Below are 26,943 nucleotides of genomic sequence, written 5' to 3'. Positions count from 1 at the left end.
ATAGGAGATTGATAAGATAAGGATAAGTCATTATCCTTATAGAGTAGTTGTTGTAAATTTGTATTTAAAGTTTGTATTTTAAGTTTGGTTTGTTCCTAGTTTTTAGGAGATAAAGAATCCTAAATCTTCTCCTAAAATATAGGAGATAAGATAAGGGACCCTTGTGTATATATTCTTCCCTATTCCTCTAGAATTAATCAATTTAAGCATTATATTTTTGCTTGTTTCAAGATCAAGTAGGACTCATTCACAAATAATAGTCATAGTGATGGGAAATAATTTGAGATTTTCAGAGTTGCTAGGTACAAAAGTTGCAAGGAACTTGAGGCTTCCCTTATTTGACATTGTAGCAGTGCATGCATGGGTCTTAGATGGTCTCGGAGTAATTAAGGCCAGAGGCCGTGTATTCTTAATGGAACTTTAGCTAATATGGTAGTAGTTAAGAGTAGCTCTATCAAAAATAAGAATATGCACTAGCACAATCTTTTCCATGAGAAAATAGAACCCGAGCATTGTACTACCAAAAGGATGATCTTTATTCATTACAGGAATTTTTTAGATATCTAGATTATGAAGAAATTTGTATTTTAATCCAAATAATGTGAAGGCTATCAAAACCTATTTGAGAGTAGCATTTGAACAAGACCCTAATCGTAGCCATCGATCTAGGCAGGGGATTCATTTCATTACCTAATTAATCAACAATTCCCCAAAATACGGGGTTGAAATTCTTTCTTTACTCTTAGTCTCTAATACCATTATTCCTTGAATCGCTGTCTTATCATCATTTTTGGACCAGAAATCATCATCCATCAATAAAGGCACAACAGAATACGCAACTGGGAACCCAAGGTCTCCATTGTTTGCCCATTGATGCATACTCATAACAAACTTGGAATAATTTAAATTAGTCATTTGGGTTATAGGTTACAATGGTTCATATTTAGGTACCTTAATGGGTTACTTGGGCCATCTTAATTTCATCCTCCTCACTAACAAGGCCTGTCCGTCTCATTGCCTCAAGACTATTGTTTGTACCTTCAAAATGCCAATAGGGCATTATGCTTGGACTATTGGTAGACAGTCTACTTTAAACTGTTAATTGTTTCAAGCCAAACCCTTGACCTTTCTATATCATAACGAACTGTTGACCTTAGTCTACCAATGGTTAAGCAAAGTGCTTCTTCTTGTTTACCTTTTAATTAGTCTATTGGACCCATTAAAAGGTCAGTGATTTGACACAACTGGCGATTGACTGTTTCATCTATCATGGTCAGTACCTTGGCCAAGCTTGTAATACTCTGTGACTTGATAAGTAAAAGATGAGAGAAAAAAGTGAAAGAAGGCATGGGAGTTGACCTACAATCTACTGGAAGGTTGACTATAGGTAGAATTAATGTGCAGTGATGAAGAGTTGAGCATTAGTTGACAGTTGGTAGACTTATAGAAGCAGTGATGAAAAGTCGACCATTAGTTGATTCTTCATCAACTAATGAAAGCAGGAATGTTAAAACTCAGGTAAGTAATTGACTTTAAAGTCAGACATGGGAGACTAAATGAAGAGATAATCAGTTGCATTTTGGATATGTAGGAAAGAATAATTCCTTAGATTCTTTCGAATGTACACAACAGTCCTCTTTATAGAGCAAAAGAAAATACAACAATGGAAACAAATGATACAAATGAAAGGAAAACTATACAATAAGGAAAACTATATATACACTAATTAGGAAACATTCCTAAGACAAGATTAGGAAGGAATCTTAATCTGGTTATAGGAACTTCTTAAAAAGAGTACATCCAGATATTCCATAACTTGCTGCATGTCCTCATGATTGCAATAATTCAACACTCCTCATGCTGGAGAATGGATATCTGCCATTCTCAGCTTGCATATCACATCCTCAAATCTCTTGACTGTTAGTCATTTTGTGAATACATTAGCTACTTGTTCCTCTGTTGAAACATGAGGAATATGGATAAGTCTTGCATCCAATTTTTCTTTTATGAAGTGTTGATCAATTTCAATGTGTTTTGTCTTGTCATGTTGGACAGGATTGTGTTCAATACTTATGGTTGATTTGTTGTCACAAAATAACCCAATTGCACCTTGAATTTTGATCCTCAAGTCTTCTAGGATGATCTTTAGCCACAACAATTCACATATACCAAGTGCCATTGCCCTGAATTCTGACTTTGCACTTGATTTGGCCACAACTCTGTTTCTTGCTCCTCTAAGACACTAGGTTTTCACCTAGGAATACTCAATACCATGTGGTTGATCTCCTATTAGTGATAGATCTAGCATAATTAGCATCAGTGAAGCCTTTAACATCCAATTCATTTCCTTTTCTGAACAATATTCCTTTACTTGGGGTAGCTTTTAGGTAGCCAAGAATTTTTCTTACAGCTTGCATATGCTCCTCAATTGAGCTATGCATAAATTGGCTTACAAAATTAACAACAAAAGTACTATCCGGCCTGGTATGGGAGAGATATATTAAACGGCCAATCAACTATTGATATCTTCCCTTGTCAACTGGTTGACTACCAAGATTTTGCCATAATTTGCAATTAGGTTCCACCAGTATACTAGAACCCTTACCTCTAATCAACCCTGTTTTAGCCAGCAAATCCAAAATATATTTACGCTGAGATAGGAAAATCCCAGCCTTAGAGTAGGCCACTTCAATACCTAAGAAATACTTGAGGATGCTAAGATCTTTAATCTCGAATTCTTGGGCTAAATTCCCTTTGAGCACCTTTTGTTCTTCTTCATCATTTCCAGTGACAATTATGTCATCCACATAGACTAGCAAAGTAGTAACCTTACCTTCCCTTGAGTGTTTCATGAAGAGGGTATGATCACCCCTGCTTTGACTATATCCCATAGCCTTAGAGAATTGACCCTTGGGGACTGCTTGAGTCTATAAAGGGCTTTCTTGAGTCTGCATACTTTCCCATCATTCGTTTCTTGAAATCTCTAAGGCAAATCCATGAACACTTCTTCTTCCAAGTCTCCATGTAAGAAAGCGTTCTTGACATCCAATTGTTGTAATTTCCATCCAAAAAAGGTTGTCAATGAAATAAGAATCCTTATTGTTGCCATCTTTGCCAGTGGGGCAAATGTTTCAAAATAGTCTATGCTGTAGGATTGAGTATATCCTTTGGCCACCAATTTGGCTTTATGGCTTTCCAATGTTCTATCAGCCTTGTATTTCACATTGAAAACCCACTTACAGCCTACTGGCAGAACCCCCTTTGGCCGAGACACAATTTCCCATGTTTGATTTTTCTTCAGAGCCCTCATCTCCTCCAGCATAGCTTGTTTCTAGTTCTAATCCCTTAAAGCCTCATCTATTGATTTAGGAATGACAATTGAATCCAAGGATGTTAGGAAGCCTTTGTGACTTTGTGATAGCTGGTGATAGGACAAAAAATTAGTTAGGGGATGTTGGGTACAACTTCTGACCCCCTTCCTAACAACAATAGAGAGGTCTAAATCATCATAAATTGGGTTAGATAGGTCTGAAGTGGAAGGCTGTATTAGTTGTTTTTCTGGAATGGAAGACTGTATAAATTCCTTACCTTGACTAAGATCAGATAGTGGTGCTCCCTGAGGGTCTAGAATAGGTTGTCTTCTTTTGAATACATAGGGAGATCCTTTAAATCTGATTGGAGGCTGTTATTGTTGAGGGGCAACTTACTCACTACTGTTGGAGGAGTTAATAGAAGGCTGAGATTGAGCAGGAGATTGAGATTGAGCTTGCGTGGATGACCTGGGCAGAGCAACTTGTGGCTGTGGGGCAAAGAGGGAGGCTGATTCTAAGATTGGAAACACACCCCCACAGCAAGAATGGTCACCATTAACCGAATTCTCCCCCTGGTGACCAGCCTTAGGTGAAGCAAAGACATGGGTGGACTCAACAAAGGTCACATCCGTGGAGATATAAAATTTCTTTGTAGAGAGATGATAGCATTTGTACCCCTTTTGAGTAGGGGAATAGCCAAGGAAAACACACTTTAGAGCCCTAGGATCAACCTTGTCTCGATGTTGTTTGTGAATATGAACAAAAAAGACACAACCAAAGACCTTTAAGGGAAGAAGGGAATGCAAATTTAGGTCAGGAAAATAGGTAGACAAAGACTAAAATGGGTCTGATGGTTGAGGATTTTGGAGGGTACCTGGTTTATCAAGTAGGCAGCTGTAAGGATAGCTTCACCCCATAAATTCTTAGGAACATGGTGATGGTGGAGAAGTGTCTGAGCAACATTGAGAAGATGTCTCATCTTTCGTTCAGCCACTCCATTTTGTTGTGGAGTGTCGACACAAGAAGACTCATGAACAACCCCTTCTTGTTGAAAAAAAATATACAAGTGATTATTAAAGTAATCCTTTGCATTATCAGTTCGGAATTTCTAAATATGGTAGTTAAATTGAGTTGAAATTAGCTTACAAAAATATGGCAGAATAGTACCAACAACAGTTTTATCTTTTAATAAGAAAATCTATATCATTCGAGTACAATCATCAATAAAAGAAATAAACCACCGAGCCCCAAAACAATTTGGTATTTTAGAGGGTCCCCAAACATCTGAATGAACTAAGGAAAAAGGCTTGGAAAGGTTCTTATTACTAATGGGATAGGACACACGATAATGTTTAGAAATTACACATACATCACACTGAAAAACACTAGGATCTAGAGACCTAAATAATGAAGGAAACATGGATTTTAAAAGAGGGAAATGAGGATGACCAAGCCTGTAGTGCTGCAACCAAATGTGAGCGATAGGATTAGAGGTGAATTGAGAGGAACCAGCAACCTTGGACAACCAATTTCCTGTAGAACAACCTATCTTTTGCACCAAAAAATACAACCCGTGCTATTCCCTAGCAGCACCAATCATCTTCCCTGTCTTCAAGGCCTGAAATTCACACATATGAGAAGAGAAAATTGCATGGTAGTTCAAATCATGAGTGAGCCGATGAATAGACACAAGGTTGGTGGATAGATTTGGCATATGCAAAACCTTTTGGAGTGTAATATGTGGGCTAAGGGTGATTGTACCTTGTCCTTTAATGGAAATTGAGGTTCCATTGGCAATGGTGATCTGTTTTGAAGTTACAATAGGCTCATAAGTGTCAAAAACAAACATATCAGGGGTCATATGGTTAGTGGCTCCTGAATCAAGGATCCAAATGTCATTCTTATCAATTTTAGAGGTAGAAAAAGAAGCTGAATGTAAACAATTACCTTCCTGGGCTAAAGCACAATTTCCATCGTGAATAGACTTGAGGAGAGCCTTAAGTTTATTGATTTCATCAACATCAAGTTGAGTAGGATCAGAACTAGAGGTTAGTTCTGTCTTACTAGCTTTGTCCTCCTCCTCGTGCTCCTTGGTAGATATATAGGCCTGATTCTTTGATGCCATGTTTCTAAAGCCTCCTATCTTACTTAGGACAACCTCTTTTCCATGAAGTTTGAAGCATGTTTCTCCGGTGTGTCTAGGCTTCTTACAATATGTGCACCAAAGCCCCTCACGATTTTTAGCTTCTATTTTTCCCATTCTGAATCATGTTGCTTCCTTTTTATTTGTGATTATGGCTGATCCTTCTGTCCCTATTACATTAAGCATGACCCATCTTCGGTTTTTCTCACTCCTAACAATAGCAAAAACCTCACTAAGAGAGGGTAGCTTCTCCCTACCAAGAATCTGAATCCTCACCTAATCAAACTCATTAGTGAGACCAGCTAGAAACTCCACAATCCGATCCCCTTCAAATATCCGGTTGAGAGTGGCAGCATCAGTGCTGCACACCATTGTTATCTCTTGGTAGTTTAGTTCTAACCATAACCCATTCATTTTATTAAAATACTCTGTGACAGTTAAAGAGGCTTGATGAGTACTACTAATCTTTGTCTTGATGTCAAAGATTATCGAGGCATCTTGTACTTTAGAGTAGGTTTGTTTTATGGTGTCCCAAATCTCTTAGCAGAAGCTAGAAACATATGATTTTTACTAACCTCAGGTTGCATGGCATTCCATAGTCATGACATAATGAGGGAGTCCTCTATGTCCCATGTCGGAAAAGTTGGATCAGTAGCCTTTGGTGAAGGAAAGGTGAGGTGTCCAGGCTTTCCTCAGCCTTTGAGAAAGGTTCTGACTAGCTGTGCCCATTGCAGATAGTACCTACCATCCAAATGGTAGAAATAGTGCATCCTGGGTAGTTCTCCAACTCCGGTACTGACTTCGGCTTTGGCATCAGCACTGGTACCGATCATCTGGTCCACCGGTGCTGACTCTCTAGTTGTCATGCATGGTGTATCCTCTGAAAATTCTGACATGTTCACTTTAGCAATTGAGTGAACTGATATATGGCAATGAAGGCCTAAGGGAAAAACACGAGAGGAACAGAGGCGTGAAGAACACGGAAGCGTGTAATGAAGGCACAATTAGGGTTTAGGCGCAAAGAGTAGCTCTGATACCATGTAGGAAAGAATAATTCCTTAGATTTTTTTGAATGTACACGGTAGTCCTCTTTATAGAGGAAAAGAAAATACAACAATGGAAACAAATGATACAAAGGAAAGGAAAGCTATACAATAAGGAAAACTATATATGCACTAATTAGGAAAAGAAAATACAACAATGGAAACAAATGATACAAAGGAAAGGAAAGCTATACAATAAGGAAAACTATATATGCACTAATTAGGAAACATTCCTAAGACCAGATTAAGAAGGAATCCTAATCCGGTTATATGAACTTCTTAAAAAGAGTAGATCCATATATTCCATAACTTGCTGCATATCCTCATGATTGCCGTAATTCAACATGATATATTATTGGTTATACTGAGAGGACCCAATGATATAAAATTTTCTAATGTTGGTTGAGATTTGTAAAGTTGGATTAAGGGCCTAATTAAGCTAATACTATGCAAACATTAGCAGCAAGAAGAACAGAGAAACATGGAGAGGGACTAGATGCTTCTAGAATAGGGGTTGAATGCAAGTGAAAGGTGGCAATTAGGCTTAAGTGGCAAGATTGGAGAGTGGCTAGGTGTCCAACTGCTTAAGAAGCTGGTGAACAGCTTCCTTTGGCATATAAACAAACCAACCCTCTTCCTTTTTCAGCACAAGTTACTTTAGAGTAAGAAGCTGTCAAGAAGAAAGAGTGTTGTGAGACAGTTGAGGAAAGGAAAGGAGGTTTGGCTGGAAAGCTTGATGAAACTAAGGTTTAGATTGAATTCAGTGCATTGTTATAGTTCATTTATTTTGACATGATGCATGGAATGATTTATGACAGTTTGTATGCATTAAGGCATGATTATATGCATGATATGTGTAGGCATACTGCATAATGTAAGTCAAGCATACAGGGATGTGATGGTTCATTGCCATGTAAGTGTTTGCGTGACCCCCCTTGGCATGGGAACATTGTGGGAAGATCAAAGGTGAGCCTTTAGGGCCCTTAGGTCACGTGAATGATGGTGCCAGGGGTGGGGTATTATGGGCACAAACCTAGGATGCACCTGTTAGAAAGAGAAATGTTGGAAAATTGAGGTAGCCTTTGTGAAATGCTTGATTGATAAGTATGATGTGTGATTGCATTGCCATGACATGCCTCACTAAGATTCATGCATTGAATTTATAACATTCCAAACCATGCGAGGGAGGATGACAAACCTGGGTGTGATGAGGAAAGAAGACGTGCATGTTATTATGCTTGTACTTTTGAAGCATGCTACTTAATGTAGAGACTTAAATGTTGATTAAATGATGTGAAATGAAAATGAGCTATGTTTTGGTCGCTAATGGTGTCAATTTTTCTTATAACTTATCAACAAGCTAGGTTAAGAACTGAAACTAAGTGCATGCCACATAGGCAGAAGAGCAGCAATCACTTTGTTATGTTGAGGTTTCCTCTTAGTTCTCAAGGCCTCATTCCTCCATATTGTTATTTGGAGGTACATTTACTTTAAATTTAGACAGGTTTAACTCATTTTTAGAAGAACTTCTTGGTTCATTTTCCACACCCTAACTCATTAATAAGCATTGCATACATATCCTCATGTCAAGCAAACATTCTTAATAAAACAGCTATGTCAATATCTCCCAGCAAACATATATCCGTTGTGCATGATCATAATCATTATCTAGAATGATTAACTAGCTTGATTTACAGATTTAGTTTTAAAGATGTAAGTAACTCTGTTTTGTATTTATATAATTGATAGTCAGCTACGATATGCTATTCATTATCAAAGCGTTGATCCCTTTAGGCATGGGATTAGCGACGCGAATTTTAGTTTTTCAATCATCTTTTTCTATGGCCATCTCTTCTATAAAACCAATTATTTTCTATGCTGCGTCCAAGGAATTCCCAACAAATTTTCTTTGGTCTTCCTCTACCTCTTTTGTACAAACCTCTTCAATTCCATCCACTCTCCTCACATGCGTCCACTGGTTTTCTTCTCATGTGATACATTTTTGAAACATCAATTTGATTTTACAAATCTAGGCTTTAAAGTTAATTTATATGTGTCATGTTTTCATGCTATCACTAATGTGGCTTTCCTCTTCTTGGCTTGAAGGAAGTATGAGGAGATTTGTGCACCTCGTGTGGAGGAACTTTGCTTCATCACGGATAACACTTACACAAGAGAAGAGGTATGCCTTCAACTTCTTCTTGGTATTGTTATTGTTATTGTTGTTATTTTCAATATTATCTATATTCTTGTCCAATTTGAATGCAAGCATCATCATATATTTATAATGATTATTTGGCAGCCATTTTGAGTGATGCTAAGGAGTTAAAAGAGCTTTGTTTCTTTGTGTCAGTAATGATCAGATTCAAAATATGTGCATTTTGTATAACTTTGTATATGGATGTGTTCATTTATCTGATATAAAAGTGAACGACATCTGGTGTGCATAAAATAGTACATAAGACTAGAGTGAGCTAGGTGTAGGACCAGGAGGAATGCCAGTAGTTAGTCCCTTGATCTTGTTTTAATCGATGTGAATAAAACAGAGATGATACAATTTGTTTTCTTCTTCTTGTGTCTTGCAAAAGGTATCGGAGATCTCTTTGTTCACGTTTGTTTCTTTTCTGTGATGCTTAGTGGATGTTACAAATTTCATTAACAAGTGAAGTGGCAGGTTCTGAAAATGGAGCGAGAAGTTTTGAACTATCTATGCTTCCGTCTTTCAGCTCCCACTACAAAAACTTTCCTGAGGTACTTGAGCTTTTCCTCTATTTAGCATCTTTATGGTTGGTTTGTCTTCTGTGTAATCGCTTAGCATTTAGACCCAAATCCCCGTATTCATATACTTCTTGCAGGAGGTTCTTACGAGCAGCACAAGCTTCTTACAAGGTAACACTGATCCATCGGTTTAGGTCATGCTTTAAAAAATGTTGCCAACTTCTGTTCAAAGACAGACTTACTCTGCATCATAATTATTCTGCAAGTGCAGACCCCGTGCATTGAATTGGAGTTTTTAGCCAATTATCTAGCAGAACTGACATTGCTCGACTACGAGTTCTTGAAATTCCTGCCATCCATAACTGCTGCATCGGCTGTTTTCCTTGCAAGATGGACATTAGATCAGTCAGGCCATCCATGGGTTTGCATCCATTGTTTTTGGTGCTTTTTATATGGACACCTCAACTCTAGCTACCTCAGTGTTTGACTTGGCTTATTACATTTTGCAGAATGCAACAGTGGCACACTATACCAATTACAAGGCATCGGATCTGAAAACTGCAGTTCATGCGTTGAGAGATTTACATTTGAATGCCAAAGGTTGCCCGTTGAATGCTATCCGCGCCAAGTACAAGCAAGAAAAGGTAAGAAAGAAACTCTGTCGTTCGTATAATTGAGTGGAGTTAATTCTTGATATGCTGTTGTCATTGTCGTTTATTTTGTTCTTTACCATGATAACAGTATAAATCTGTAGCTGCTTTGTCTTCCCCGGAACTTCTCCAAACGCTCTTTTAAAGATAAATGGCAGACTAATTATAGCCGTAGCAAAGAGCTAGATGGGATTTTCTTCTACCTGAACAATACTAGCCTCTTCTTCTTCTTCTTCTTCTTCATTTTTGGTCATTTTCTTTTCTTCTTCAATCTCTGTTACATAATTCTTCTAACTTTTCGTGGGTTTGGTTCTTCCAAATCCCTCTTTGTAAGTTTCTAAACGATCAAATGATGCAATTAATTGTACAATTTTCGTTGCTAAAACGTTGTTTGAAAGAGCTTATAGTTTTCTCCTTTCAGTTCCATTCGTTGCTCGAGTCACATGATTCTTCATTTGAGTATTTTTTACTTCTAAGAGCCACCCTTGCATACGGCAAGGTTTAGGAGGCTTTCGATATTTCTTCTTGTCCGACGAAGAAACCAAATCCTATGAATAAGTGAAAAACCGCCGCATAATGCTAATTCATAAGAAAGCAAAACAATCAAAACAAAAACCCACCAATGCTTTTTCAAAAATGAAACCATTAACGTGGTTTTCATTTTAAAGCTTAAATCAGATGTTCACGTGCGGTTTCATTCAAGTCATTGCAAATGCCGCCATGCAGTTTCAAATACAATTTGTTTTAACTTTTAGTTTTTAGTCAAAAGCTGTTGTGTGCTATTCCTTTTCAAGAAATGCGTCGAATTTGTAAGTTTCTAAACGATAAATGATGCAATTAATTGTACAATTTTCGTTGCTAAAACGTTGTTTGAAAGAGCTTATAGTTTTCTCTTTTCAGTTCCATTCGTTGCTCGAGTCACATGATTCTTCATTTGAGTATTTTTTACTTCTAAGAGCCACCCTTGCATACGACAAGGTTTAGGAGGCTTTCGATATCTCTTCTTGTTTGACGAAGAAATCAAAATTTTAACATGGAAAATCTTATGAATAAGTGAAAAACCGTTGCATAATGCTAATTCATAGGAAAGCAAAACAATCAAAACAAAAACCCACCAATGCTTTTTCAAAAATGAAACCATTAATGTGGTTTTCATTTTAAAGCTTAAATCACATGTTCACGTGCGGTTTCATTCAAGTCATTGCAAATGCCGCCATGCAGTTTCAGATACAATTTGCTTTAACTTTTAGTTTTTAGTCAAAAGTTGTTGTGTGCTCTTCCTTTTCAAGAAACGCATCGAATTTCAGGCCGAATATCATGGTCTAATTTCACTCGCAGGGGTTTAAGGGGCCAATAGTTTAAATCGTAAGTTAGAGATTGTTTGGCTTATCGATTTGATTGCTTATAAGCTATTGAAAAAGTTTATAAGATATGTAATTTTTTTTTTTATGCGTTTGACAATATCTAAGAGTTTAAAGGTTACCTAGTTTGTAAGCTAATTCAATAGTATTTTCTAAAAGCTCTTCTTCCCAACTTTTTCAAATAAACTTTTAGCAGCTTATTTCGTTGACCAAATAAATGACAAATTTACCCTCAAACATTTCAAATATTTACACACTTCATCTCCTTTTCTTTCTTTGCCTTCTCTTTCTTTATATTTATCCCAGCTTCTCCGTCACCGTTGATGCCTCCATCTCTTCCATGTTGGCCACCGACTATTGCCTCGAGCCCTATCCCCATTAGGGTTGGCAATGGTTCGGTTTGGTTTTGGTTTTTGCCAAAATCATAACCAAACCAAACTTAAATTATTAAAACCAAAACCAAACCATTACCCATTTGGTTTTAAAAATTTAAAACCATAACCAAACCATTCGGTTTCGGTTCGGTTTCGGTTTAACCATGATTTTTTTAGTTTAATCCATATCAACAAACAAAGACAAATAGCATTCATAAAAAAATTTGATAATTTCACAACAAACAAAGATAAATTCTAATAAAGTTACCTTATTCTTGCATAAAGTTACAAAACTTATTGGATATAAAATCACATTTCCAAACCTACAATTGTTAAGATCAATAAATTAATATGTGTATAATTAAATTGTAATTTAAGCTAAAAAAATTAATTACGAAAGTTAATACCTTCATCAACAACATTAATATATTCTTCGTAAATTGATGCATATCCATCTGAAATGAATAAGCCAACTCAATCTAACAAAATTATAAATATAAAAAATAAATTAATATGAAGAGAGATGAGGCAGAGAGTAAGAAGCAGCGAGGGTGAGAGAGATCGAGGGCGAGCGAGAGCAAGAGGGGCCGAGCCCTAGCGAGAGCAAGAGAGATCTAGCGAGGGCGAGTGAGAGCAAGAGAGATACAGAGAGCGAGGGCGATTGGTGAGATCGCGCGGAGGAGCAAGAGAAATAAGACAGAAATGGTGAGAGAGATTGAGGGCAAGTGAGAGCAGGGGCCGAGCCCTGGCGAGAGTAAGAGACATCCAGCGAGGGCGAGCGAGAGCAAGAGACATGCAGAGAGTAAGGGCGAGGGTGAGCAGACGAGCGAGAGGCAGCGAGGGTGAGAGAGAGTGAGAGTGAGGTTGAGAGAGGTAGGAGAAGAGAAGGGGAGAAGGGTTTGCAAGCAAGGCAATTGGGCTGGGGTGGGCTGGGCTCAGGTGGGCAGGGTTGTATATAATATATACATATTATATTATATATATTCGGTTCGGTTTGGTTACCCACAATTCGGTTCGATTTCGGTTCGGATTTTGGTTTGGTTTTAGTGAAAACCATAACCAAACCATATCCATTGAAACAGTGTTCGATTTTTCCCCAAACCAAACCATTACCCAGTCAAACGGTTTTTAACCGCGTTGACCGGTTCGGTTTCGGTTCGGTTCCCCATGATTTCGGTTGCAATTGCCATCCCTAATCCCCATTGATCACCGGTTCCGGACCCAACCTTAGTGGCAGCTGTCTCCATCATTGCCTTCTCCATCAGCTTCTCTGTCATTAGCCACTTACATCCATCGTCTCCTCCATTGTTGGCATCCCAATCCCCCATCGCTGTGTATATATATTTAGCAGTCATTTTTATATTTAACATATATATTATATGAATATATTTTTTAATAATTGTGTGTAATTTGTCAATATTTAATGGTAAAATTTTATCAGTTGGACATTAATTTATAGCTTATATTTATTAAAAATTAATATTTTTATATATTTTATTTATATTATTCAATAATATATTTATTTTAGTTTTTTTGTCAAATTTAATAGTTTATCAGTTTTTTTTAAATTAAATATATAATTATATAATTGATAATTTAAAATACATTTATAAAAATACGTCATCAGCTTAAACGGAACTCGTCTTCCTAATTTTACATAATTTAAAATTAGGGTACGTAATCGTTAGTGACAAATTAGTAGCCGCGCATGGGGGGAGAAAACTCATCATGAGCCGTAATCGTTTACCTGGTGGGGTAGGGAGGTAACAACTCACTTAGGCTAAGCAAGGGGAGACGACAATGACTAGCAAATAGGCATTGGGTATGAGTCATTGGTGGCAATCATGAGTAGGTGAGACGAAGGCATAGTTGACTAATTGACGATGTGAACACAATAATCGATTGTGAGATAGGTTGATGAGCAGTGAGATTAGGTGTATCAGTATTGTGGTGATATGACTTTCGGTACAAATTAAGTGATTGAGTCATGATAAATTGAAATTTGTATTAATAGGTTATGGATTCAATTCTTTATTCTACGCAATGAAATAAAGTCTCGATTTATTTTTTTGTCAAAATTAACGACACGGATAACGGGGCATTGTACAATAATAGTAATTCCAAAAAAAGAATGGACGAAAGAAGCTTGAGGATTTCTTTAGAGATAAAGGGTGGCGAAGGAGAGAAGAGGAGTCAAGAGAAGCTATTATTAAGATTTAATATTTACTATTATTTCATTATTATAAATAAAAATTATAAATATATAATAATTTGAATAGATTTTCAATATAAACTAGAACTAGATTAGATCCAATCGAAAATCAATTAATCCCAATTCTAGGGTCGAGTATTTCACTCCAATCTGGTCTAATTTTTCAATTCAGATCAAAATTCGAACATTTCTATATTATTATGTAATTATTATTTCTTGATGGGTTGCATTGTACTTGCTCCAATTTGTTATACTTTGAAGAGAGAAGTTGAACTTAGAATCTTAATAATTTTAAATTACCTGTCTTGCCAATGGAGAAGTCTTCATTAGTAATTCATCCCTAGTTTTAAAAAGGTCAAAACTAGGTTTTTACTCAGCCGAGTGACCAAGTTAGAGTCATCGAGTTGGTGAATTAATCACTAATTCATTATTTTAAAGAAACTATTTCCATTGACAATAGTTTAATATTATGCTAGCCCTTTCTTTCCTTTCTTAGAAAAATCAATGTAACATAGTGAAAAATCATCGTGTTAACTATATACATAACGCAAAAAAAAAAAATCTTTTGTTGAAGCAATGCAAACCAATTGTACTCTGTGCGTTGTGTCTGATTGGGAGAGAGTAAATGAAAAATGTGATTTTTTTTTTTGATAATCCAAGTTTCGAGCTTTACTCGATTAGTCTTGGAAATGGACGGCCTTCCCTTCTAGTTCACCTGTTGGATAAATACGGATGCGATTACAACTTATACACATAAAATAGGACATTCAGTTCACACCTCTACATGGGACAAATGCCACTACAAAAATTTGATCCTTAATATTTCTTGTAAAACTCCACACACTTCTCTGTGAAATTTTACATATTTTATTATTGAGTCATGTTCGTAAGAAAAAAAAATGATTTTTGATACATTGGATGGGGGGAGTAGAGAGCTGAGATTTGCTGTCCTAAAAGGCTGTCCCCTTTCCTGTTCACCCAATGAAGTGCAGCCACATCACCTATTATCAAATAGTAATTTTTTCAAAAAAATTATAAAATTAAACAAAAAAATTATAAAATCAAATAATAACATATATATAATTAACATATATGTCATTTATAAATTTTTTGCTTGATTTTATAATTTTTTTAAAAAAATTATTATTTGATAATGAGTGACGTGGGTACATTTCATTAGGTGAACAGGAAAAGGAGAGCAAGAGAGAGTGAGCAAATAAATGAGTGGACAAAGTGAAGCCACCTGTTCTTAGGCGGCTTAACCAGTGTGGAAATTATTATTTTTTTAAAATTTTATAATGTCCTTAAAACCATTATTTACCCCTTTACTTAATAGTAATTAAATTTAGATTAGATTGTATGTATATGGGGAAGTTTTAATGGCTTTTTGTCTTCACAATCCACTCCAAATGCTTTGCAAAAGGGAGTCCTTGGGATAATGTATCCTTACTTACTGTCATTCTATTTGATAACCACTTAAATTGAAGTGATTTGAGATAGTAAAATGATCAAAGAAAGAATTAAAAGATATTAATTAATAAACTTAAAATTGAAAATATATAAATAGTTGGCATACGTTCTAAACTCAAGATCAAGTAGAGTGTTTGAACTTATCAATTTCTAAAAGTTTGACTATTTCTTAAAGAGTAATATTATTCATCTTCAATAGACACGAACAACAATAATGTAACAATTTATATAGAAGTATTTAATTGGCATTATACATTTATTTAAAAATATAAAAAATAAAATTTATTAAGTTTCTTTCTATCTTCTACAGTTAAACACTTTCACGTAAACTGTCACATTACTACTATTTATCTTTATTAGATATGAATAACATTACTTTTTACCAAAGATTTATTTTAATGTGTTGATCTCTTTTCTTACCTCAACTTAATTTTATCTAAAATTTGTTAAGTTTCTTTTTATTTTCCACAATCAAATACTTTCACGTAGAACTGTCATATTATTACTATTCATCTTTACTAGAGATAAATAACATTACTTTTTTTTTTTTTTATCAAAAATCTATTTCAGTGTGTTGGTCTCTTTTTTTACCTCAATTTAGTTTTATCTAAACACATTATTCTTACTTCTTTCTAGATTTTGATTTAAATACTTATTTTAATTTTTTAATTCACTACTTTTAAAGATGAATATAATGGCACTAAAAAAGAGAGATCATTAAGTATACAAGTTGTCCTTTTTCACAATCCCACCCCACACAACATAACTTGAGTAGGACGAAACATGAGGCATGAAACATGAAACATGCCTTTCTTTATTTTTTTTTATGCCTTTTACAATTTAGGATTATTTAGTTGGATTGTGTTATTTGTATCGATGGAATAACAAATTTGATAACTAAATCAAATTTCATTGCTCAGGCTTCATTCAAAGACGACAACAACAAGGTGAGAAGAAAGTGCAGCGGCGATCAGCAGGAGGCATTGCAGCATGGCGACGGTAGGATACAGAGCGGGACGACAAGAGGATGCATTGGCAGTAGGTGAGGCAAAGCGGGGCGACGATGAGACTGGACGAGGCGAGACGAAACTTGCTAGAGGCGGTCATAATAGATGAGAGAGAAGACGGCCAAGGGAAGAGGTAATGAATCTGCAAATTATTTTTAACAGACATGGATGGGGCCACCCAGTGGATGGCCGCCAGATGGCAGACATCTGAAAGAGGCAAGGTTGAAGTTGGCACAAGTAACCACCGGGAAAGAGGAATCTTGAAGTCAAATATTAGAAAATAAGATAAATTAACGCACATTCACAAAGTGCTTCAGCTTCAGCTTAATCAATGAACCTTCCTGCTTTGAATTTTCATTCCACAATATATTGAGTAATCATTTAATTAATTAAAACACAAGTGGATTTCCACAACAATTACTGTGATAGTTTAGGGATAAAAATGTTTAAGATTGTGAGTTTGCCAAAGGTATATCTATGTTATTAAATTTTTACAGTTTTTTTTTTTTAAATTTTAAACTTTTTGTAGTTATAAATGCATGTTAAAATTTAGGTCAAAAGTATATTTATGTCCTTAAATTTTTATACTTTTTTCTTGCGAAATCTTAAATTTTTTGTGATTATAATTGTGTCACTACAAGAAGAAGAGGTATTGCCGGTGAACTTTTCCCGACAGTTTGAACAACTGTCGGGAAAAAATCACAATTCCCAGCAATTTTATAAATCGTCGGTAATGTTGACCCATCCTAGGCGATTTTTAAAACCGTCGTGCATATGATTTATGGTAAGTTTGGAAAGTCAAAGAGGGTGACCGACGGAGTTATCGAAAGGGGGCAAAAAGACGAAATTGCCCTCGCTCAGCCTTTGCCTCTCTGCTTTTCTCCTTCTCCCATGGCTGTGCGCCCAACCCTCGCCTCTCTTGCTTCTCCCATGGTTGCCGATCGTCGTGCCTCGCCTCACATCGCTGCACCGCCTCGTCGCTAGCATCGTCGCCTCGTAGCGCTTTGCCTCGTTGCCTCGCCGCCGATGCTGGCGGCGAGCCACTCTTGGTTCTTTTTCTCCTTTCTCCACACAATGTTGGGCAGTAGCATATATATATATATATAAAATGCAATTGCTTTTCCCAAACAAAACACTAAGGCCACGTTTGATAGCCTATTTTTTCTTGGGAAAAGACATCTTTTCCACCCAATTTTCCATTTGTGTAGTGTTTGATAGCAAATTTTTTCCAAGGAACTCATTTTCCCATTTCTTGTCACGTGATAGCTTTTTCCTTCAAATCATGGAAAACAAATTCCATGGGAGGGGGGGGAGCTCCGATTTTTTAGGCAAATGGAGCAGCAATTCACTGTACTCCCGTCTTCATCCCCTTCAACTTCTGTTGAAGACTGATTCAACCCTTGCTAATTTGGTATTTTTTTTATTTGTAAATTTTTCCCATGTTTTTTGCTTAGTTGAAGTATGTAGTTCCGTATTTTTCTGTTTTTTAGTTCAATCAAAATGCAATTGTAGTTGTGCCACAATATCCGGTCTTCACGTATTGTAATGCCTATTTAAAGGCAATTTGGGTTGCTAAAAATTTACTGTAGATCTCTCTAGATCAACTGTTTTTGTGCCCACCACCTATTTGATTAAATATCTCTAAGAGAAGTTCTTTCTTTTTAGCTTTGTTTTCTGCTCTGTTTTCCTTCTGTAGCTTCATTGATTCTAACATTGTGGTATCAGAGCAAGGTTCCTTCAAGAACTGGGCGTAGAAGCACGCATGGCAGCAAACGGCAGTGCTGTGAGCTTTTCTCAGCCGTTGATTCCTGTCTTCAAGGGCGGAAGTTATGAATTTTGGAGCATCAAAATGAAGACTTTCTCCATATCTCAAGACCTTTGGGATTTTGTAGAGAGTGGATATAATGACAAGGACAAAGACGAAGGTCGGCTAAAAGAAAACAAGAAAAAGGATTCCAAGGCATTATTTTTCATTCAACAAGCAGTTCATGAGATTGTTTTCTCAAAGATTGCAGCAGCAACTACGGTAAAGGAGGCTTGGACAATATTACAACAGTCATTTCAAGGCTCCAAAAAGGTACTTACTGTGAAACTTCAATCACTTCGCCGTGATTTTGAGACTTTAAATATGAAAAGTGGGGAATCAGTGCAAGATTTCCTTTTTAGAGTATCTGCTATTATAAACCAAATGAAAACCTATGGAGAGGAAACTACTGATGCAACTGTAGTTGCAAAAGTATTGAGGATTTTAACTCCAAAATTTGATCATGTTGTTGCTGCCATTGAGGAGTCAAAAGATTTGTCTACTTTCTCTCTTGATGAATTGATGGGATCTTTACAAGCTCATGAAGCAAGGATCAATAGGTCAACAGAAAAGAGTGAGGAAAAAGCATTTCAAGTGAAGGGGGAGTCTATTCAGAAGGAAAAGATGGAAAAATCTGCAAGTTGTGGTCGTGGCAGAGGTGGTTTTCGTGGAAGAGGTAATGGTAAAGGCCAAGGAAGAGGTCGAGGAAGAGAAGCTTCCAATGAAGAAAGGGAGAATAGGACCTTTCAATGTTACTACTGCAAGAAACCTGGTCACAAAGAAGCTTATTGCTGGAAAAAGCAGAGGAAGAAAGTAAGCTATTTATGGCCTTTTTTTGTGAACAAGAGAAGTCTAACGATGTTTGGTTTTTGGACAGTGGTTGTTCCAATCATATGTCTGGAGCAAGGTCATTATTTAAGGAGCTTGATGAATCCAGAAAATCAGAGGTGACACTGGGAGACAACAAGAAGATTCAGGTTGAAGGCAAAGGTACCGTTAGCATTTCAACCAGCCAAGGTAATGCCAAGATTTTACAAGATGTGTTGCTTGTCCCTAGTCTGTCTCATAATTTACTTAGCATTGGGCAATTAATGACTAGTGGATATTCAATTTTGTTTGATGATGGGTGTTGTGATATTAGAGATAAAAAAACTGGGTAAATCATCACTAAAGTTCCAATGGCTAACAATAAAATGTTTCCATTAGAAGTTTCAATGGTTGAGAACTGTGCAATGGTTGCTAATGGTGATAATGAGACTAGATTGTGGCATTTACGTTATGGGCACTTGAATATTAATGGGTTGAAGTTGCTAAGTAAAAAGGAAATGGTTTTTGGATTACCAAAACTTGAAAGTCTTGGCTTTTGTGAAGGATGTGTTTATGGAAAGCAAAGTAAAAGGCCTTTTCCCGTAGGAAAAGCTTGGAGAGCCTCTAAATGTCTTGAGTTAGTGCATGCAGATTTGTGTGGGCCTATAAACATTGAATCTCTTGGTGGTAGTCAATATTTTTTGTTGTTCACAGATGATTACAGTCGCATGAGTTGGGTTTACTTTCTTGAAAACAAGTCTGAAGCTTTTGACAGGTTCAGGAAGTTCAAAGCATTTGTGGAAAGAAGAAGTGGTCTTTTAATAAAGACACTACGAACAGATAGAGGAGGTGAATTTGTTTCAACTGATTTTAATGTTTTTTGTGAGGAAAACGGAATCTGCAGGGAACTTACAACACCATACACACCAGAGCAAAACGGTGTAGCTGAAAGAAAAAATCGAACTGTAATGGAGCTGGCCAGAAGCATGATGCAAGCAAAAGGTCTTCCTATTTATTTTTGGGTAGAAGCTGTTGCAACAGCAGTGTACCTTCTCAATTTGTCCCCAACAAGAGCTGTTCGAAATCAAACACCATTTGAGGCTTGGACAGGTAGAAGGCCAAGAGTAAGCCACTTAAGAGTTTTTGGTTGTATAGCTTATGCTTTGCTTAAAACTCATTCTCGAAAATTTGATGAAAAATTTGAGAAATATATCTTTGTTGGTTATTGTTCTCAATCCAAAGCATATAAGCTATATAATCCTATCAGTGGTAAAATTACCATCAGCAGGGACGTAGTATTTAATGAAGATGCAAGATAGGTTTGGAGTGAAAAAAATGGTCAGTAACAAATTCAAGTGTTGGAAGACAATGTTGCATCATTGTAGGATCCAACACCAACAATTTCTGGTTCCTCTACTCCTGGAAGTAGCACTCTATCGGCACCTACAAGCAATGATTCATCATCTTCAAGCTCGTCAAATGATATTCCTCCAAGGAAATTTAGATCCTTACAGGAAGTTTATGATTCTTGCACCTTTGCTTTGTTTGTTTCTGATCTTATTTGTTTTGAAGAAGCTGCAAAAGAAAAACCAATGGTGCAAAGCTATGGAAGAGGAGCTGTTAGCTATTCAAAAAAATCTGACCTAGGATTTGGTGGACTTGCCAGAAGGAAAGAAAGCTATTGGGCTCAAATGGGTGTTCAGAACCAAGTATCATGCAGATGAGAGCATCCAAAAACACAAGGCTAGGCTAGTAGTAAAGGGTTATTCTCAACAGCAAGGTATCGATTTTGAAGAAACATTTTCTCCTGTTGCCCGCTTTGAAACGGTGAGAACCTTTTTGGCCTTAGCTGCTCAATTAAATTGGCCAGTGTACCAATTTGATGTTAAATCTGCTTTTTTGAACGGTGACTTGGAAGAGAAAGTTTATGTTTCACAACCTGAAGGTTTTGTGGTTAATGGCAAAGAAGAAAAAGTTTACAAGTTAAAAAAGGCGCTCTACGGCTTAAAGCAAGCACCGCGGGCGTGGTACTTCAAAATCGATTCTTATTTCTAGGAGAATGGTTTTAAAAGGAGTAATAATGAGCCCACTCTTTATCTAAAGAGAGAAGGTAAAAATGATTTTTTAGTGGTATGCCTTTACGTTGATGATATGATTTATATGGGTTCAAATGAGTTTATTGTTGCTGGATTTAAAGATTGCATGATTAAGAAGTTTGAGATGTCTGATTTGGGCTTATTGCATTATTTTCTTGGTCTTGAGGTGAAACAAAGAGTTCATGGATATTTATTTCACAAAGAAAATATGCAATGGATCTTTTGAAAAGGTTTAATATGGTGAATTGTAAAGTTGCTGCCACACCCATGAATGTTAATGAGAAGTTGTGTCGTGATGATAGTGCTGAAATGGCAAATGCAACATATTTTAGAAGTCTTGTTGGTGGCTTAAACTATTTGTCTCATACAAGGCCAGATATTACATTCTCTGTTGGAGTTGTGTCTAGATTTATGCTTAATCCAAGCAAGCTTCACCTTGAAGCTGCAAAGAGAATATTGAGATATATTGCGGGAACAGTAGAACATGGAATTTGGTATTGTAAAGTATCAAGTTTCAAATTAATTAGCTTTACGGACAATGATTGGGCAGGTAGCATTGATGACAGAAAAAGCACATCAGGTTTCTTGTTTAATCTTGGTTCTGGAGCTATTTCATGGTGTTCAAAGAAGCAGGAAGTGGTGGCCTTATCAACTTCAGAAGCTGAGTATATTGCAGCAACTTCTTCAGCTTGTCAAGCAGTTTGGCTAAGGAGACTTCTTGTAGATTTCAATCAGGAACAAATTGGTGCAACGGAGATCTTTTGTGACAATAGATCAACTATTGCAATGACAAGGAACCCAGTATTTCACAGAAGGACCAAACACATTGACATCCGTTATCACTATATTCGAAGTCTCGTATCTATTGGAGAAATTACTTTGAAAGCTTGTGATACAAATGAGCAAGCTGCTGATATTTTCACAAAGTCGCTTCCGCAAGCAAAGCACGAGTTTTTCAGAGAACAACTTGGAGTTTGCAACTTTGAATCAAGGGGGAGTGTTGAAGACTGATTCAACCCTAGCTGATTTGGTATTTTTTTTATTTGTAAAATTTTCCAATGTTTTTTGCTTAGTTGAAGTATGTGGTTCCGTATTTTTCTGTTTTTTAGTTCAATCAAAATGCAGTTGTAGTTGTGCCACAATATTCGGTTTTCACGTATTGTAATGCCTATTTAAAGGCAATTTGGGTTGGTGAAATTTACTGCAGATCTCTCTAGATCAACTGTTTTTGTGCCCACCACCTATTTGATTAAATATCTCTAAGAGAAGTTCTTTTTTTTTTAGCTTTGTTTTCTGCTCTGTTTTCCTTCTGTAGCTTCATTGATTCTAACACTTCACCATTGAATTTGCAGCGAGAGAGGGACAGAGAGCAAACGAGAGGGAAGACGAACAAGCGAGAGAGAGAGCGAGCCAGCAAGTAGGTTAGTGGCGGTGAGCGGTGGCGGGTGGATGAGCGGGGACGTGGTGAGAGAGAGGGCGTATATATATACATATGTATGTGTGTGTATATATATATATGTATTTGCGTGCGAACGAGAGGAAGGGCAAGCGAGAGAGAGGGGCAGCGAGAGAGTGAGTGAGTCAGTGACGGTAGGTGGGTGAGCGGGAGGCTGCAGCGGGTCTGTGTGTATATATATATATAAATATATATATATATCTCTGTATGCGAAAATGTGTATATTTGTATGTGTGATTGTGTATATATATATGTGTGTGTGTATATATATAATTTTGTATATATAAGTTTGGAAAACAAAAAAATTTTAATTTTGTGATTTGATTTATCTATGAAAATGATTTAGTTAATTTAAAATAGATTATTATTTTAATTTTTCAATGTTTTTTAATACAATTTCACCATTGAATTTCATAGAAAATTGGTCATTTTTCATAGAAAATAATACTTATCAAATACGAAGTATCAGGAAAATAATTAAATTTTATGAAAAATATTATCAATCAAACATCAAAAGATAGAAAATAATATCATTTTTCAGGTAAAAAATTATAGTAATCAAGCAAGTTAAAATTTTAATTTCTAGAAATTCATTTGATTTGAAATTTAATTATCTGAAATTTATTTATTTTTTCATCTAAATTTCACGCACCCATTGAGTTTAAAACGAACGCTTGGAAGCCAGGTCTAAGTCGTTGTCTTATTTAGTGACTGACGGGATAAGATGTTTACCAAAAGTTGGTCTTTTTTTGAGGGAGTTGGCCAATAGGAGCGAAGTCTGCTGTGTCAGCACAAATTCAGAGTCCATTCGTCATCATGTGGACGGATTGGATTCCGTGTTTCCGCTTGCTCAATTGCCTTTTCCTCCTCAAAAGTAAGTATTACATTACATTACAGGCTCCTGCAGTCCAGCCACGTTCTGTTGGAGTGGCAATCCAAAGCTCAATGTCTATGCTAAAGAACAAAATCCAAATATTGTTTATTGCAAACCCTTGCACCAGGGATACCTAACCTACCTCTCATCAGTATTAAAAATTTGGTTGAATTTCAACTCCGAAGAAATAGAGAGCGTGCGTGAGTTTGTTTGTTTTTCTAAGAAAGGAAAACGGAGGGCTGAACTGAACTGAACTGAACTGAACTGAGTTGCGTTTCCAAATTGTAAGTCTGTCTTGGAAGGACAAGGAATATTAGTGGTCTCATCTCATGGTGTTGGACGTGGTGGGAATTTAAAGGACAAGAAGAAAGAATGAACATTTTGCTCTAGTTTTAAAAGGAATGATAAAATGGGAAGTTTCTGACGACATTTAATTAGATCTTAAATTCTTAATAAACTGTTTTAATATTACTTTGATCAATTACAATCACATTACAAAAATTCTTAATAATGTGATTGTAATTCTTAATAAACTCTTAATAAACTGTTTTATTCATAGTCATTACAAAAATTTTGTAAATATTACATTTTTCATTTGGAATTAGTTACTTTACAGGCATCACAAAAGCCAAGGATTTGTCTTTGTGATATACAGCACAAAGCAAACATTGCAATTAAAGACATCAAACAATTCGTCTTGATCTTGTGGGCGTGCACTGCTAATGCACAATTATGGAGAAGTCAGAACTTTTAAATCGCCAGCAAAGTGACTTCATTTTGATAATTATGGAGAAGCCAGATAGATGGTTTTCAAAGATCGTCCGTAATGATTATTTTTATCGACAATTTATGTAAATTGCAGGTAAGATTTTTCGACGAAGATATTTTCGACGATTATAATTATCGTCAGTAAAATTTTTACCCACAATTTTTTAACTTTTTTCAGTGATTTTTTCATTACTAGAAAAAGTTGAAACTCTTGTAATGTGTTATAGAACTATGCAAAATTACTCATTTAAACATTTAATTAGCAAATAATACGTAATTGCACTGACATAATAGTTTTTTGATGTTGACGTGACGTGATACTTTATTTACGTCAAAATATAGAAATTAAAATTGAGTCGTATGAAGATGTAATTGAAACAAATAAAAATTTGGTTGTTACATAAAAAAAATAATTAAAATATAAAATTTAAATTGACTAAAAAAAGGATAAGAGAAATAATAAAAATAACAAAAAAAAAAAAGAAGAAGAAAATTTGAGTGAAAAAAAAACAGTGAAAAAAATATGAATTTAGCGGATAGGGGATGGGTTGGATGAATGATGTATATTAATATAAAATTAGTTCCAGAAAAGGAGGCATATCTTGGAAGGAAGCCGGCCATGTGCCTCCAAAATTAAGCTTGACGAGAAATAAAACGTATATATATGAAGACGTTACGGGATGGGCTGGTGTCCTCTCTCTCTCTCTCTCTCTCTCTTCATTTAAGAACAAAGGGGAAACCGTCACTCTCTCTGCAACAGAAACATGTCTGAAATTGAACCCACCATGAATATGAACTTGATCTCCAGTTCAAGCTCCTGTTTCTTTGACGAGCAAAGATGGGTGATTCAGATTCGGAAAACCCTAGACGAACAAGTACTGGAAGAAGAGATCGATATCCCAGCCTGCATCTTCAATGTCCCCAAGAAGCTCTTGGCCACGGACCCTTATTCCTATATCCCTCAACACGTCGCCTTAGGCCCTTACCATTACTGGCGACCCGAGCTCTACGAGACGCAGCGCCACAAACTCGCCGCCGCCAAACGAACCCAGAAACAGCTTCCTCAGGATTTCAAATTCCAGTATTTTGTAGACGAGTTGGCCAAGCTCGAGCCCCGAATCCGAGGTTGCTACCACAAATACTTGGATTATAACGGCGAGACCTTGGCCTGGATGATGGCCATCGACGCCGCCTTCTTGCTGGAATTCATTCAAACTCCTGTCGGAAGAAAGTCTGCGCACGAGGCCATTCTGCGGGATTTGGTGATGCTCGAGAATCAAATTCCCATGTTTTTACTCACAAAGTTGTTGGAGTTTTTGCAGTTTTCGCCGGCGCCGGAATCGGCCGACAAGAAGCTTTTTTCCATGTTGATGGGATTATGTAAAGAGATTTCGCCGTTTAAGACGGTGGAAAAATTTCCAAATTCCAACCTTGGGCAATGCCCGCACTTACTGGACTTTTTATACCACGCTATCGTGCCCAAATTACACGAGCCGCCATCTGAGTTCTGTATTAAAGTTGATGATCAACAAAGTAAAGCCAAAGAGAGCAAAGAAGAAGAAGAAGGCAGCCAATCTTTCGGGAATTCAAATCAGGTTAAACAACTGCTTGTTGAACTCTGGAAAATGATCCAGAAATCAAGTCGAGGGCCGCTTCATGGCATCAAAAGAATACTTCTTTCCGGGCCGGTTCAGGTTATATTGAAACTTCCATGGACGATAATCTCAAACCTTCCAGGACTCAGGCTCTTGAAACCGGCATTGGAGTACTTATTCTTCTCCCAGAACACCCAACAAACCAACCAAGAAACCCAGAGCTCAATCTCCGATGCCAACGTCAACAAGCCTCCGTTGGTGGAGGAGATTGCCATCCCTTCCGTCACAGAGCTGTCCAGCGCCGGCGTCCGGTTCTCCCCCACGAACGGCTCCGTCATGTCCATCGCCTTCAACGCCGCATCGGCCACGCTCTACCTCCCCGCCGTCCGGCTGGAGGCCAACACGGAGGTCACTCTCCGAAACCTAGTGGCCTACGAAGCATGCAACGAATCGGGGCCGTTGATTTTCAGCCGATACACCGAACTAATGAACGGGATCATCGACACGGCCGAAGATGCCAGATTGCTCAGAGGAAGGGGGATCATTCTAAACCATTTGAAGAGCGACGGAGAGGCTGCCGATCTCTGGAACGGTATGTGCAAATCTGTGAGGTTGACGAGAGTGCCGTTTCTGGACAAAGTGATCGAAGATGTGAATAAGTATCACAACGGCAGGTGGAAGGTGAAGCTCCGGGGCTTCCTGAGGCTGTATGTGTTTGAGTCATGGAAGTTTCTGACGCTGCTGGGGGCGGTGTTGCTGCTGCTGTTCATGAGCTTACAGGAGCTTTGTTCGGTGTATAGCTGTGCTCGAATGTTTCATATCAAAAGCATTTGATGATGTGGTTGTGATCTCTTGATTTAATCCGTTCGGAAAATACATATACTTGTTTTGTTTAATTAATTACTTGAATTAATTTGTTTTCCAATATTCACCAATTGTATGTTGTAAGTTTGATTATATATACACATATACCAGTGTTTTTAATCCGGCTGGTTATTTGGTTTGCGGCTCTGCTTAATTACCAAGAGAGAGGGGGTGGACGTACCCTTTGGTTTTTCATGGAACGAGATTAATGTTAATTGTTTGTGCTCAGATTGTTCTTTTTTTTTTTTTTTTGCTTTTGTTCTTGGGTGCTGTGTTAGTGTCGAACAATGCATGATCACTTTGAATGGAGTTGATTTAATCTGAATTCCCACTGGAACTGGCTAGATTTGGAAGTTCTTAATTTTTATAAATTAGAATAAATACAATATA

General features: G+C 36.9%; 2 protein-coding genes across 4 annotated transcripts in view; both read left to right on the top strand.

Annotated features, from left to right (window-relative positions):
* Positions 1-10,250, top strand: part of LOC127794117 (cyclin-A2-4-like) — a 28,782-nt gene extending 18,532 nt beyond the window's left edge. For all 3 annotated transcript variants that reach the window (XM_052325020.1, XM_052325018.1, XM_052325019.1), the window contains exons 7-12: positions 8,604-8,679; positions 9,172-9,248; positions 9,353-9,386; positions 9,487-9,636; positions 9,725-9,859; positions 9,957-10,250. In XM_052325020.1, the coding sequence (XP_052180980.1) occupies positions 8,604-8,679; positions 9,172-9,248; positions 9,353-9,386; positions 9,487-9,636; positions 9,725-9,859; positions 9,957-10,010 (526 nt within the window). In that variant the 3' untranslated portion in view covers positions 10,011-10,250. The remainder of the gene's footprint in view (positions 1-8,603; positions 8,680-9,171; positions 9,249-9,352; positions 9,387-9,486; positions 9,637-9,724; positions 9,860-9,956) is intronic.
* Positions 10,251-24,858: 14,608 nt separating this feature from the next.
* Positions 24,859-26,523, top strand: LOC127794817 (putative UPF0481 protein At3g02645). Its single transcript, XM_052326071.1, has one exon. The coding sequence runs from the start codon at positions 24,859-24,861 to the stop codon at positions 26,521-26,523; it is 1,665 nt and encodes a 554-aa protein (XP_052182031.1).
* The last annotated feature ends 420 nt before the right edge of the window (positions 26,524-26,943 follow it).

The sequence above is a fragment of the Diospyros lotus genome, chromosome 2 (assembly GCF_014633365.1).
Source record: "Diospyros lotus cultivar Yz01 chromosome 2, ASM1463336v1, whole genome shotgun sequence".
Classification (NCBI taxonomy): domain Eukaryota; kingdom Viridiplantae; phylum Streptophyta; class Magnoliopsida; order Ericales; family Ebenaceae; genus Diospyros; species Diospyros lotus.
The sequence above is the reverse complement of the archived record's forward strand: the minus strand, read 5'-3'. Positions and strand labels throughout refer to the sequence as shown.